Source organism: Chrysochloris asiatica, unplaced genomic scaffold (assembly GCF_000296735.1).
Source record: "Chrysochloris asiatica unplaced genomic scaffold, ChrAsi1.0 scaffold00384, whole genome shotgun sequence".
Classification (NCBI taxonomy): domain Eukaryota; kingdom Metazoa; phylum Chordata; class Mammalia; order Afrosoricida; family Chrysochloridae; genus Chrysochloris; species Chrysochloris asiatica.
Window position 1 is genome coordinate 1,157,459 of NW_006408902.1, and position 14,434 is coordinate 1,171,892.

The following is a 14,434-nucleotide window of genomic DNA, read 5'->3' on the forward strand; positions in this document are numbered from 1 at the left end:
TAAAATAAAATCACAATAAATGGAGAAAAGATTGAACGTATCAGACTTCACTTTGGTTGGATCCACAACCAACACTTGTGGAAGCAGCAGTCAAGAAATCAAAACACATATTGCACTAGGCAAAGCTGCTGCACAAGACCTCTTTGTTCAAAAGCAAAGATAACAGTTTGATGACTGAGCTGTGTCTGACTCAAGCCAAGTATGTATGTCAGTGTTGGAGACACTAAGGAATAAGGAAGAATGCAGAATTGATGCATATGAGTTATGGTGTTGGAGAAGAATATTAAACGTACCTGGGACTTTCAGAAGAACAAACAAAATGGTGTAGGAAGAAGTATAGACAGAATGCTCCTTAGAAGCCAGGATGGTGAACCTTTGTCTCTCACACTTTGGGTCTGTTATCAGGAGAAGGACATCATGCTTAGTAAAGTGGAAGGTCGGTGAAAGAGAAGACCCCCAATGAGTTGGATCAGCACAGTGGCAGCAGCAATGGACCCAAGCATAACGATTGTGAGGATGACGAAGAACCTGGCAATGTTTCATTCTATTGTGCATAGGGTCACTGAGAGTCAGAAATGACTTGATGGTACCTAACAACAACAACAACAACTCCGCATCAGGCACTAATCTTGATGCCAGTGAAACAGTACTGGACAGATACTGCTCACCCCTCACGGAGTAGTCTTGTGAAAACGATGGGCAATAAGCTTCATGAGGAGTAAAGATGAGAAGAGAGGAGAAGTGAAGTCTACAGAAGGTGGTGATATTAATGAAGTTGTTAGTGGGGAAGAGTGGATGCCGATCTGATCTCATTTCAGTTATCTCAAAACTCCACCAGGTGTCTTACCCTAGACTCACAGCTTGACTTTTCCAGGGCCCCTTGTTGCTTTAGTAAATTTGAATAAGTAAGATACTCTATTCTTTCCTTTAAGAAGGAGCCCCACATTTGAAAGACTTTAGACCCCACAAATCTTGACTACCCTACTTGGGCTCCCTCAGAGCCCTGTATTTCTCCCTTTAGGCAGGAAGCATCTGTGGCTCTCCACAAGTGACACCATCAAAAACCACCAGGAAACTGATTAGGTTTCAGTGGAGGAAGCATAAGAGCAAGAGGAGCAAGAACCTCATATAAAGCAGGTCTCCCACTAGCACAGACAGGTGGGTGGGGTCAGGGGCCAAGACCACAGAATAAAGCAGAGGGAAGGGAGCACGGAAGTTATTTGGCTGAGGTGGAGCTGGGTAATTACAGACTGAAGCTGGAGCAGAACTTGTCCTTACACCACCTTAGTATAAGCCGCTTCTGTGTTGCTCTGGGACCAAGTGCAGCCCTGGGGTGTGAGGATATGCAGGGCCTATGGGATGGCTGGGGTCTTGACAGCCTTCTGATTGGATGGGAAGGAAGGGCCAGGGAGAAAAGCAGAATAGGAGAGGATAAACTAACTGTGAATACGTGGGCTTGACTCCACACTTCAGCTCAGGACCTATAGAGTATTGGTACAATTACCCTCCCAGATATGATTACTCCACTTCTCCCAGGTTTGGTCATTTCCAGCTGACTACCACGATATGAAGGAGTTCTGCTAGCGTAGTGGTTACGAATTGGGCTGCTAACCTCAAAGTCAGCAGTTCCAAACTACCGGCTGGGAGAAAGATTTACAGCCTCGGAAACCCTGTACAGGGTCTCTATGAGTTGGAACCGACGCCATGGCACACCACTACCATCACCTAGATATGAAACCCATACCTGTCGCTGGTCTTGCGAGTTCCATCCATTCCTGTGGGAAAGCTAGGCCCTAGGTTATAGAGTAACAAGGACTTTGACACTGGGCTCCTACCTACTGTGGTACCTGGGCTTCTCCTTGAGCCTCAGTCTTCACTTGGAAAGGGGATAACAACTTTACTTGGAGGACTGGTTTTAGCACAAAGAGAAACAGACATGATGCATCTCAATAAATGAATGGTGGTCTCTTTCTTTATGTTACATCAAAATTTGCTTCCTTGTAGTTGTTAATTGAATTGTTCTATGTTCTTGATACTATGCCGCACATACTTGCAATGTATGTCCTAAGGGTTTCAGGTCTTTCCTTATCAAAGGCACTTTTGTTTTCAAGAATGGGGCATTATCATCCTGTGTAAATGGGCCCACTATCTCACTTCTAGAACTTTATTTATTATCTCTTCTTTGGGATGCAATAACTCCTATTCCTGTTGCATACCTCATTCCACGATGCAATAAGACGGAGATCAATAAATTCTTGAAAAAATCCCTTATGAAACTGGTCGATAACATCTCCAGCAAGAACAAGAAGATGACTGGAGGCTGAATAGTAGGCAAGGCTCAGTCCAACCACAGAAAGCTGAAACATTGAACAGACAGGGTTCATTTAGAGACATTCTCAAGAAAAGGGATGGCCTTGGCATCCCCGATAATGTTAGAATTAGCATGTGCATTTCCATTCTGATCATTTAGTTTCAGATAAATATAAATATTTTTAATTTTTTTTTTTGAAGGAAATGATAGGAGAGCCTACCTCTGGCCAGTTGCTCGGTTTTCGCCAGTAGTTGAGGATGCCTTTCTCAACCATATTGAAGACTTGAAAACAGAGGTGAACCAGGTTGAGCACCAGAAAGACCAGCTGATGGAGAGAGAGAGAGAAAAAAAAAAAATACTAGCAACTTTTTTAAGGACTTAATTTTTGGTTAGTTCCCCGTCAATCACTTTTTGAGTGGTTATTACAATTAAATTTTCTGCTTCTCAGAGTTTTGATAACAAATTTGCTGTTTAGACAGCAGTCGGGGTAGGGTACCCCTCTTCATGCACAAACACTGATAAACCCATATTTGGCCAGGTACTAAGGGTACAAACTCATGGAGGGTACTGTACTCATTGAAGCCCTGGACTATGAAGACACATCATACAGACACCTATTTGATTTCATGTCCACCACACCAGTGCCTTCCAATTCTTCCTCTGCACTTTTCAAAATAAGTTTATATGTACATACTTGTGTGTGTGTACAATGTTAACAACCTGCTGCAGCGGGTTCAATTCCTACTCACGAAGAACCTATGTGCTCAGACATAGAACTGCTCCATAGCGCTTCACTCTGCTGTAAGTTTTCAGGAAGCGGATTGCCAGTCCATTCTTCTGTGAAACTTCTGGGGGGGTGGGGGAATGGGGGATAAGGCACCAACTTTTAGGTGTTGAGTGCAAACCATTTGCATCACACAGGCACCATCTGTATTGTTAGATGCCGTCAAGTTTGTCCCTAATGGGGGCCGTATGCACACTAGAAGCAAAATGCTGCCCACGCCTGTATCATCCCCATGATTGTTTGCAGATTGGATCACTGTGATTCATAACGTTTTCATTGGCTGATTTTTGAAAGTAGATCACCAGACATTTTTTTGTAGGCCATCTTGGGCTGGAAGCTCCACTGAAACCTGTTTAGCATCATGGAAACATACAAGCCTCCACCGACATGGTGTCTGCTCACAAGGTGCATTGATCAGGAATTGAATTTCTTTTTTTTTTTTAAGTTTTTATTGTGAATTGAGTGATAGTTTACATGGGGGAACATCAGTTTTAAACTCATTGTTTCATTGCAATGATTACAATCTCCTCCATGCATCATATTCAACAATATTTGCTTCTATTCCCTCTGGGTTTTGTTGTTGTTGTTATTGTTTGTGTGTATGTGTGTGTGTGTGTTTTGGAGGGGGGAATGGACACAAAAACATTCAGGAATCATTTAAGCAAAGGACACATTCTGCAAGCCTGCCTCCTGGCCACCAGCACAGAACCTTTCTCTTTCCATGAGTCTAGAGTCCTCAGCTGCTCTGTTTCTCCATGCCCTCATTTCTGTCTCCATCTCTGGTGTTATTGTTTCTCTGGATAGGGTCCCACATTCTGTTCATGCTCTTCTCCCTTGATGATCCTAGAGCCCTCTTCCTGGACTGTAAGATTAACTACTCCCCTCTTTTTGTTACAAAATTTCTACCTTTACGGTGTGACAGTTGCAATTAGTCATGATGACAATTATCCACTATTGAATCATAAGAATCGTATCCCCATTTCTTTTCACCAGACCCGTTTAGACAAGATGAATACTATTCAGTGGGGGTTCTGCCTTCTCCTGCATACTCTTAAACTAAACTCCCTCTTGAAAACTTGTAAGCCAGACACCCCATGCCTTTATTGCCCCTCCCTATTTTAGGTAGCTAATGTCTAAGCTGTCTATCCCTATCAATCCTGTATACAGAGGGGGTAGGACTGATCTTTGATGTGAAGACTCCTTCCTTCTCAGTTGGTATTTTGAGCTACTGTAAGTATAGGTCAAGTTCATCAAATTGTAGCAATTTACACTTGTTAGGAATTGAATTTCTTAATGTCCTATTTATGTAGTCATCACAACATCAATGCATTATCCATTTGTTCATATATGCATTCATTTAGAACAACAAGAAGGAAAACAATGGACAATAGCAGTAGGGACTAAACATGTCTGAGGTCTAGTCAGAGTTCTTGTAAACATTTAAGCTAGAAGAGTCTCTTCTTGAGGGGATCAGTGAAGATTAATGTTTATTTCAAGACAAAGAAAGAAAAGCCATTACTGAGTGCCTATCAGGCACGACTTCTGAGTTGCAGTTTCCTAAGCCTGAAACAGTAAAGGAGGTAACTATTGCACAGTTGAACTTAAATGACATAATGTACAGGAAAAGTACTTTGGAAATGAGAAACGACTGCAATGTTGTTTCTACCTTACGTGTTCCCCTTTGTGTATCTGTGCATCTGACCTTTTCACTCCTATTAACTCCAACCATGCATTAAAGTACTCAGTCACCCAAATTTAAATTTAATAAATAACTTATAAGGGATTGAACCACATTAATAGGAAACGTTATGCAAGAGGGCTTCCAAAGTTGGTGGGACAATGGAATTAAAGGTGGATGGATTTGTCCACAAACTTTTTGAGGCCCCCTCATACATTATTTTTGTTTTCTTTGGGGGTTGTATGTACTGTCCCTCATGGGCCTGCTATATGAAGTTACAAATGCAAACAGAGCAGAGTTCATTTTTGGTGGTTAATGGAAAGGTGTTAAAAAATTAAAAAGTGCTGTGCAGACCCATATTTCAGTCTGAGGCAAAAGAAAGAATCAACAATATTAACTGTGTCTTGAATTAAGATTTTGTTCAACATGGAATGTTAACATTAATTTTCATTAAAAAAATATTACACCACGATATTACTTATCTTGATGTCTGACCTTTTGGAACCTCTTAAGTTTTGAACCCACCACTCATGTGTATGTTTGTTGTTCTGTGGTGACTTACATGTTGTTGTAATGTTGGAAGCTATGCCACACAGTATTTAAAATACCAGCAGGATTAATCATGATGAACAGCTTTCAACAAAGCTTCCAGAAAAAGACAGATTAAGAAAAAAGAAAGAGGTGATCTACTTATGAAAAATTAGGCACTGAAAACATTATGAAAGTAGTGGAACACTGTCTGATATAGTGTTGGAAGATGAACCCTTCAGGTTGGAAGATACTAAAAATATAATTGGGGAAGAGCTGCCTCCTCAAAGCAGAGTCAACTTTAATGATGTGCGAGGAGCAAAGCCTTAAGGACCTTCATTTGTTGATGTGACATGACTCAACATGAGAAGAAATAGTTGCAAACATCCACTAATAATCAGAATGTGGACTGTACAAAGTAAGAATCTAGGAAAATAGGAATTCATCAAAAATGAAATGGGATGCATAAAGATTGATACCCTAGGCATTCATAAGCTGAAACGGTCTGGGATTGGACACTTTTCAGTTGCTTCATATGCATGGTAAAGCTGGACACTGAATAAGGAACACTGAAAGACTGCTTCCTTTCATTTATGGTGCTCGTGTAGAATATTAAATACTCCTATACAATGAACTGTCAGAAGAATGAATGAATCTGTGCTGAAAGTACAGTCAGAATGCTCCTTAAAAGTGAGGCTGCTGAGACCTCACGTCACATACTTTGGACATGTCATCAGGAGGGAATTGTCTTTGGAGAAGGGCATCATGCCTGGAAAAGTAGAGGGTCAGCAAAAAAGGAAGACCCAAAGAGATGGATTGACACAGTCGTTAAAACAATGGTCTCAAACACAGTGACAGCTGGGAAGACAGCACAGGTCTGGGTAGTGTTTCATGTACATAGGGTTGCTATGAGTTGAAACCGACTGTACGGCATCTAACAACAGTAAAAGGTTTGGCAATCAAGGTGAGTGCTCTGCTTGCCTGGCTGTAGACTCCAAACCCTCCTCCTTACCCAGCCTTCCCTTCCATCCTCACATAGAAGCAGAGCATTACGCGTCTACCCACAATCCCAACTGCCACTGTTTAATCCACAGAATCTGAAATGCCTTAAGTTTTTCCATGACCTTCACTCCCTGGGTGGTGCATATACTTAATATTTTCATCTATTATCTAAAAGGTTGGTAGTTGGCGTATACCCAGAGGAGCCTTGGAAAAGTGGCCTGCAGACCTGATTTTGAAAAATCAGCCACTGAAAACTGAGCACAGTTCTACAGCATGAGTTGGAGTCAGCTAGATAACAACTGGCATTGGTTAAACTCTTTAGGCAACTGGTTTTCCACCTAATTTTTCTATATGTTTCACCTGAAATGTTATTAAATCTTTGTTTTTCATAGATAAAAACTTAAATATAGGCAAACAGTCAAAAAAAACAGGCACTGAGAAAACGTTCACAATGACTTTCTCTACGTTTGATTGCTTTGTGATGCTCCATAAACATAGTCCACCTTACCAAGACCCACATGACGGATCTAGACATAAGTTCTAATCCCCTTAAGATGAATTCTTTTTGGCAACATAGTTTTCTATCTGCACTGGCCATATTTATGGTGATTGGTTTTCCCAACAGGGTCTTTTTCATTGTGTGCCTTAACACGTCGAATAACACCTGCCACAAAATGGGAATGTGGCTTACAGTGTCTGGATGGATGAATACTGGTGAGGAAGCCTAGTTCTGACTATAGTACTTCTTCCTGTGTGCTATGACAAGAGGAGCTAACCTGAACTCACCTCAGAAACCAGAAGGCAGTAGCTCAGGACTGAGTCACTGAGGAAGACACGGACTGATTCCACCTGTGACGAGGAAAGAAGACGCCCGGTGGGGAGCACCTCTGCCCTTAGAGACACACTGGTGAGGAGCTGTGTGGGAGAGTTGTAGAGGGTAAAGTGCACAGACACAGCCCTGGTGCCTTCGCTGATCCATCGGTTAGCCCTGAGACTGGTCAGGGTTGCATGGGCTTCAGGCCTGTCAAGCAGAGCAAGTCAAGAGAAGATGTAAAGGCTTTGAAATCCACAAAGTATCTACCCAGCAGGACCAACACTGGGAATGGCTGCAGTAAACTGTCTCAAGGAAAACAATCCCTTAGCTTTAAAACAGGGCTGCACAGATGGGCCTTTCTATGGAGCCCACTCAATAGCCCTTTGTCCCTCTTTGTTTGCTCCACCTTCTTGCCATCAGTGGCTAGGATGGACACACAGGCAGGGGGTTGCCGAGAGGAAGGCGTCCAGTTCCAAACAGCAGTTTGAGGGGGAGTTTCCACCAAGGGCTCCACAATGTCCATTTTTCTTTGCCTTCAATGGACACCATGATTCTTAAAAACATGTATTTTTTTTTTCACAATCTACATTTAATATTTATTAAACTGCTTCCTTTTCATTATAAATATATATATATATATAAATATATATATATATATTACTCAAAGGCGTGCATTACTCTAACCACCAATCAAGGATGCCACAAGTGTTAGTACAGTTCCCACAGCATGTTGCCACCAAGAGCCTGGGAGGTAGAACACAGGGCACTTTAGGCTGGTTGGCGTCCATTCCTGGCTTCAAATTGGGAGTAGTACAGTCTCTCTAAGTTTCAATTCGTTCCTCTGTACAATGTCATACAAAAAAAGAGTTGTGTGAGGTTACATGAGGCACGGTGTCTGGCATTGTACAATAAACGTCCATTATGGTCCATGACCTCAGAGTTTCTAGGAATAAATAAAGCATTTCTGGAAAAATGCTTTGGCCTTTATAATGCACTTGGTCTGAAGACATGAGTTTGCATTATAATTCTGTTGCACACTAACTGGTGATCTTGAGCAAATTAACTTCTCTATGATCTAACAATAATAACAAATGTTGTCCTAACCTAGGGATGGGGAACATTTGATCCATAGACCGTATGTTGTTGCTAAATGCTGTTGAGTCTGTTCCAACTCATAGTGACCCTGTATGGGGTGAGGCTCAAACTAAACTTGCAGTCCAGCGCATTAACCTCAGTGCCACACCAGGACTCCACAGACCATATGTTGTTGTTGTTGTTGTTATGTGCAGTGGAGTCGGTTCCGACTCATAGCGACCCGGTACAGCGTTTCTGAGGTTGGAAATCTTTACGGGAACAGAAAACCTCATCTTTTTCCCTGGGAACAGCTGGTAGTTTCAAACTGCTGACCCTGAGGTTCACAGCCCGATTTGTAATCACTACGCTGCCACAGACCATATAGGACCCATGAAATCATTTGGTATGGCCCTACCAAGGCAATTGCAGTTCCAGCCATCACATTAAGATAGTGGTTATGTGTCAGAGAGTTGGTTCCGACTCATAGCAACCCTTTACAGGGTTTCTAAGACTGTAAATCTTTATGGGAGCAGAAAGCCTCATCTTTCTCCCATGGAACAGCTGGTAGTTTTGAACTGCTGACCTTGAGGTTAGCAGTCCATTTTGTAACCACTACACTATCAGAGCTCACATTATAACAGGCTACTTTTTAAGTTGATAATTTTGTATGGCCCACGAATGATGTTTGAAGTATCCAAATGGCCCTGGGCAGACAAAAGTTTCCTCACCCCTGTCCTAAGCCCTTGGAGTCTATTTCCAGCACTGTGGGTTGAGGAGTCTGCTGGAGGATTCCCGAGAAGTTCCCTTTGGCTACAGAGTGGCCATGTCCAACACACACACTGATGACTGCTGGCCTTCCCAACATACTGACCTTGTCCTGCCCAGGTTGAGCATACAGTCCTCCCTCGCCTCACAGCCCTTGGGATGACTTGGGATAACTTTTTGGTTTTCTGGGTCTACCATATAGGGTTTTACAGGTCCTCCAACTTTGGGGCTACATGGATGAAGAGAGTCTTTGGCAAGAGCTGAAAATGGGTGTGGAGGCTGTAAAAGAAATCACCAAAGAAGAAAATAGGTGTATATTTCAAAATCTACCCTGTCTTCAGGGGTTTGCAAACCCTTATGGTATATGTTGTTGTTGTTAAGTGCTGTTGAGTCAGTTCTGATCCAAAGGAATGACTGTTGAGCTTGAACCACTGACCTTGCAATTCAAACAACTTTGCAGTCCAGCACATTAACCCACCGCACCACACCAGGACTTCCTGATTGTACACAGGCATATCCAGTCTTTTGAAATGTAATACATGAATCCAGAATCTGGGATATCTGATTCCCTGGGCCTGGCCAATCTAAACAGCGTCCCATTATGAGAGACAATAGAGGTAAGAGGCCCACAGGGAGGGGGCAGAATAAGAAAAAGATGCATCAGTATTCTACTTTCAACATTTAAAATATTTTAGTTTTACCTAGAATGCTAGGCCTCTAAAGGCCAGACCCTAAACCTACTAAGCTTGCAGCAAAGTTTCATGATTCCAAAGAGGTTTTAGAAAAGCTGGAAGGGAGAAAGAATGGGAGACCAAAGCTCATACTGCCCCAAACCTGGCAACTCACACTTTAAAAATGACCAGTCAGACTTCAGAGATGATTGATTATAATGATCTAACAGTTTCCTGCTCAAATGTCTCTTGTAGTTGTGTGCTGTGGTGTTGATTCTGACTCATAGCAAACCTACAGGACAGAGTAAAACTATGTGTGGCAGTGTAAGGTAAGCACTGGACCACGAGGTTGGTTTGTACTGCAAGGTCAGCAGTTCAAACTCACCAGTCACTCTTCAGAAACCCTATACAGGGTCAAGATGAGTTGGAACTGACTCGACGGCAGGTTACAGCAGCAACAATTAAGGTTCCCTAGGCTATAATCATTACAGAGAAGATTGGTACATCTTTTCTCCTGTGAATTGGCTGGGGGATTCCAACCACTAAACTTCTGGTTAGCAGCTGAGTGCTTGACCATTGAACCTCTTTGTTGTTGTTGTCAACTGCCATCAAGTTGATGCCAACTCATAGCGACCCTATGAGTTTCCGATTGCACCACTAGTGTTCCCTAAATGCCTTCCAAACCAAAAAAGCGCATTCCCATTGAGTCGATGCCAGCCCACAGCGACCCTATGTGGGGTTTCTGAGCATCTTTACCAGAACAGACAGCCGCATCTTTCTCCCAGAGTGACTGCTGAGTTTAACTACCAGCCTTGCAGGTAGCAGTCCAGTGCTTATCTGGCAGCTTCACTAGGGCTCCTAAATAGCTCCTAGACAGTTTTAGTTTAAAGGCAAAAAGAGTATCTTACCTTGCAAAAACTATTTGGAAAAATATTTAATCGTTGAATTACTGATGTGCCAATTAGATAGCATTTTCCTCCAAGAGCTCCAGACTGAAAAGAAGAAAAAACATTTTAATGACTGAAAACACTATAAATTTTAAACATCGTCATCAATACTACTAACACGATGTGAGTATGCACTGGGTAACTTTGCCTACTAAATTCTGGAAGTCAGAATTTTATTTTCTTCCAAAAGCATTTTCAGACTTGAACCAACATTCTAAGAAATAGAGCAATTACTGCCATAATCTTATCCTGGAAAAGGTCTAAAATTCACATGATGCTTCCATAATTAGTACCAAACAAGAATCGTTGTTTTACCTGTTTCTAAAGTTACTTCAGTTTCAACTCATGTGAAAACACAGAATACATCAAAATAAAATGGTTGAGTAATTCAGGACAAAGTCATTTTTTTACAAAGAAAAAAGTACAAAGCAAAATGTAAGCTAGAAATTGACTTATATAAAATGTATTTCCCCACTATAACTTTTGTCTAGACCTTTGGACACAACTTTGGAAGTTTTCTTTTTTTTAAAAAAATGTTTTATTGTGAATTATGTGACAGTTTTCACAGGAGAACATTAGCTTTACATTCATCCTATCATATATTGTTACATTACCAGGTTACAATCCCCTCCTTGCAGCATCCACCAACCAAAGAGTACACCCTGTAAGCCCCTCACCCTCTCTGGGTCTAGAGTTCCCAGCCACTCCATCTCTCAACGTCATTGTCTCTGCCTCCATCTCTGGCATCACTGTTTCTCTGGGTAGGGTCCCACACTCCACTCTTCTCCCCTGATGATCCCAGGGACCTTTGCTCCTGGACTGCAAAGTCAACCAATCCCCTCCTTTTGCTACAAAATGTCTAACTTTACATTTCTAACCCTCACAGTCAGTCCTGATAGTAATTATTTACTATTGTACCACATGAGTGCTATCCCCATCTCCTTTCATCAGTCCCACCCAGACAGATTGGATAGTACTCAGTGGAGAGTCTACCTTCCTCTGTGCCCTCTGGATCTAGGCTCCCTCATAAAAGCTTGTAAGCCAGTCACTTCTTGCCTTTGTAGCTGCCGCCCCTCCCACCCCACACACACATTTTGGGTAGCCAATGTTCAAGTTGCCCATCCCTTTCTACCCTGTGTATTGGGGGGTGGGAATGATCCTCACTGTAAAGATTTGTTCTCTCTTTCGAGCAACTGCATCCATAGGTGTAGGTCAAGTTCATCTAATTGTATCAGATTACTCTTTTCCCCCTCTTCTTTCTTCTTCTAGTTGAGCTCTGATCATCCAGCCATTAAAACCAGGTCAAGTGGGTATTATCTGCAAGTGTGGATGTTCTTATGCATATGCCCTCTCTTCTTATCAGCTGGACACTTCACTCTGCACTCTAGCCCTCTGTGGCTATGTCACTGACTCTGGGCCCAAGAGTCCCCAGGTCTTGCCACACTGCTGGCAAACCAGCTCTCCACCTGGTACATAGGAGTGTATTGAATGTGGTTGGACTTAGCTCGCAGCTTCATTGCTGGTTTTCTCTCACTTCCCCTTATCCGTGACCAACTTGGTCAGCACTCAGAGCATGTGTCTGCTCGTGGATTCCCCTTGAGTCTTAGCCTTGGGAGGGGGTATCCCCTGAGAGGACCCGACTGCTTGCCTTGATGTCTCCTGGGCGGGAACCTTGGTTGTTCTTGTAATAGTTAGTCGGACTGCTGTTATTGTTTTGTATTTTTCCTGTCGGTCTTTCTTTCAAGAAGTATCTTCTGTTCTTCTAGCTGCTCCAGGCTGGTCTGCTTGTACTTTCAAGTGGAAATTTCCCACCTCAGAAGATTCTGGATGGGGTTCAGGATTCCACATATGGTCTTCAACAATGCAAAGGCTCCACAGGAAGCCTCCTTCACTGGGCAAATTGTAGCCCCATTTTAGGTATTCCAATCAGTTATAGGCAGAAGCTGGACTTACAAGCTTTCTATGGTGTTATTTCTGGCTGTTCCTTTCTCTCCCCATCAAGTGTCTATTTTACATTGGTTGGCAAGGGAAACCAAGATTCAAAAGACAGCTAAGCATCTTAACATTATTTCCCCCCTTTTGCTGATTCCAACCATACCTCAATCCCTATATCCAAAAGCCCTGTTGTTCCACGGTTGTATATACATCATTATTTACCTCTGTCTCACTTAGCCCATATAAACCTGCTTAACTGTTCTCCCTTCCACCTTGTTCTTCCATTCCCCTCCCCCTTCTTGTGTACTGCCACCCTCACCAGCACCCAAACTATCCAGTATCTGTTTCCTAACCAGTGCTCCACCATCCCTTCCATCCCCTCACTCTGCTCCCCTCATCCCTGTAACCAGTAAAGACTTCACCTCTCCTGCCTTTCAGTATGGGTGCTTTTCCTTAGTCTTTTATAATAGTGGTCCTATGCAGTATTTCTCCTTTGTGACTGACTACTTTCACGCAACATGATTTCCTCAAGATTCATCCATGTTATATGGTAGCGTACAGTTTACTTGTTGTTCTTCAAGGTAGCATAGTATTCAATTGTGTGTATGTACCACAGTTTGTTTATCCATCCTTCAGTTGATGGGCACTTAGAATTAAAGAAAGAAATAGATAAATCTACAATTATAGTGGGAGATTTTAACATGTCACTTTCGAAAAGGGACAGAACAACCAGAAAGAAACTCGACAAAGTTAAAGAGGAACTAAACAAAACAATCAACCAACTTGACCTCATAGCTGCATATAGAGCATTCAATCCAACAATAGCATAACATACATTCTTCTCCAGTGTGCATGGAACATTTTCCAGAATTGACCATGTGTTAGGTCACAAAGCAAGCCTCCATAAATTTACAAACATAAAAATTCTACTAGGCATCTTCTCAGACCACAATGCTATAAAACTAGAAATCAACAATCAGAAGGCCAAAACAATAAAGTCAAATACATGGAAACTGCACAGCACCCTGTTGAAAAGCAACTGGGTAAAAGAAGATATTAATTCTAAAAGTTCCTAGAAACAAACGAGAATGAAAACACAATATACCAAACTCTTTGGGACGCAGTGAAAGCAGTGCTGAGAGGACAATTTATTGTGATAAACGTGCACATCCAAAAAGAGGAAAGAACCAAAATTAACACAACAACACAGCATCTCCAACAATTAGAAACAGACCAGCAGAGGGAACCTACAGTCACCAAAAGAAAGTAAATAATAAAGATAAAAGCAGAAATAAATGAGATGGAAAATCGAAAACTATAGAAAGAATAAACAAGACAAGAAGCTGGTGCTTTGAAAGGATTAATAAAATTGACAAACCATGGCAAAACTAACAAAAGAAAAGAGGGAGAAGACACAAATAATTCACATTAGAAACCATGTGGGCAATGTCACAACGGAACCAAACGAAATCAAAAGGATAATAACAGAGTACTATGAAGAGTTGTACTCCAACAAATTTGAAAACTTAGAAGAGATGGAAATATTTCTAGAAAAACATGACCTACCTAAACTTACTCAGAATGAAGTAGAAGGCTTGAACAAACTTATAACAAAGGAAGAAATTGATCAGGACATCAAAAAACTCCCAACCAAAAAAAGTCCAGACCCAGATGGCTTCATGGGAGAGTTCTACCAAACATTCAGGGAAGAACTATCACCAATTCTACTCAAATTACTCCGGAATATAGAAGAGGATGGAAAACTCCCTAATACTTTTTATGAAGCAAGCATAACCCTCATACCCAAACCAGGGAAGGACATCACTAAAAGAGAAAACTATAGGCCAATATTCCTCATGAACATAGACACAAAAATTCTCAACAAAATCCTAGCCAACAGAACCCAACATCACATTAAAAAACAA

The 14,434-nt window shown here is 41.8% G+C and overlaps 1 protein-coding gene across 1 annotated transcript in view; it reads right to left on the reverse strand.

Moving 5' to 3' along the window:
* Positions 1-14,434, reverse strand: part of PKD1L1 (polycystic kidney disease 1 like 1) — a 270,006-nt gene that overhangs the window by 62,970 nt on the left and 192,602 nt on the right. Inside the window, exons 40-46 of the mRNA XM_006876506.1 lie at positions 13,740-13,756; positions 11,381-11,393; positions 10,536-10,619; positions 9,063-9,235; positions 7,090-7,324; positions 2,532-2,636; positions 2,217-2,357 (exon numbers count right to left, since the gene is read on the reverse strand). Of these exons, the coding sequence (XP_006876568.1) occupies positions 2,217-2,357; positions 2,532-2,636; positions 7,090-7,324; positions 9,063-9,235; positions 10,536-10,619; positions 11,381-11,393; positions 13,740-13,756 (768 nt within the window). The remainder of the gene's footprint in view (positions 1-2,216; positions 2,358-2,531; positions 2,637-7,089; positions 7,325-9,062; positions 9,236-10,535; positions 10,620-11,380; positions 11,394-13,739; positions 13,757-14,434) is intronic.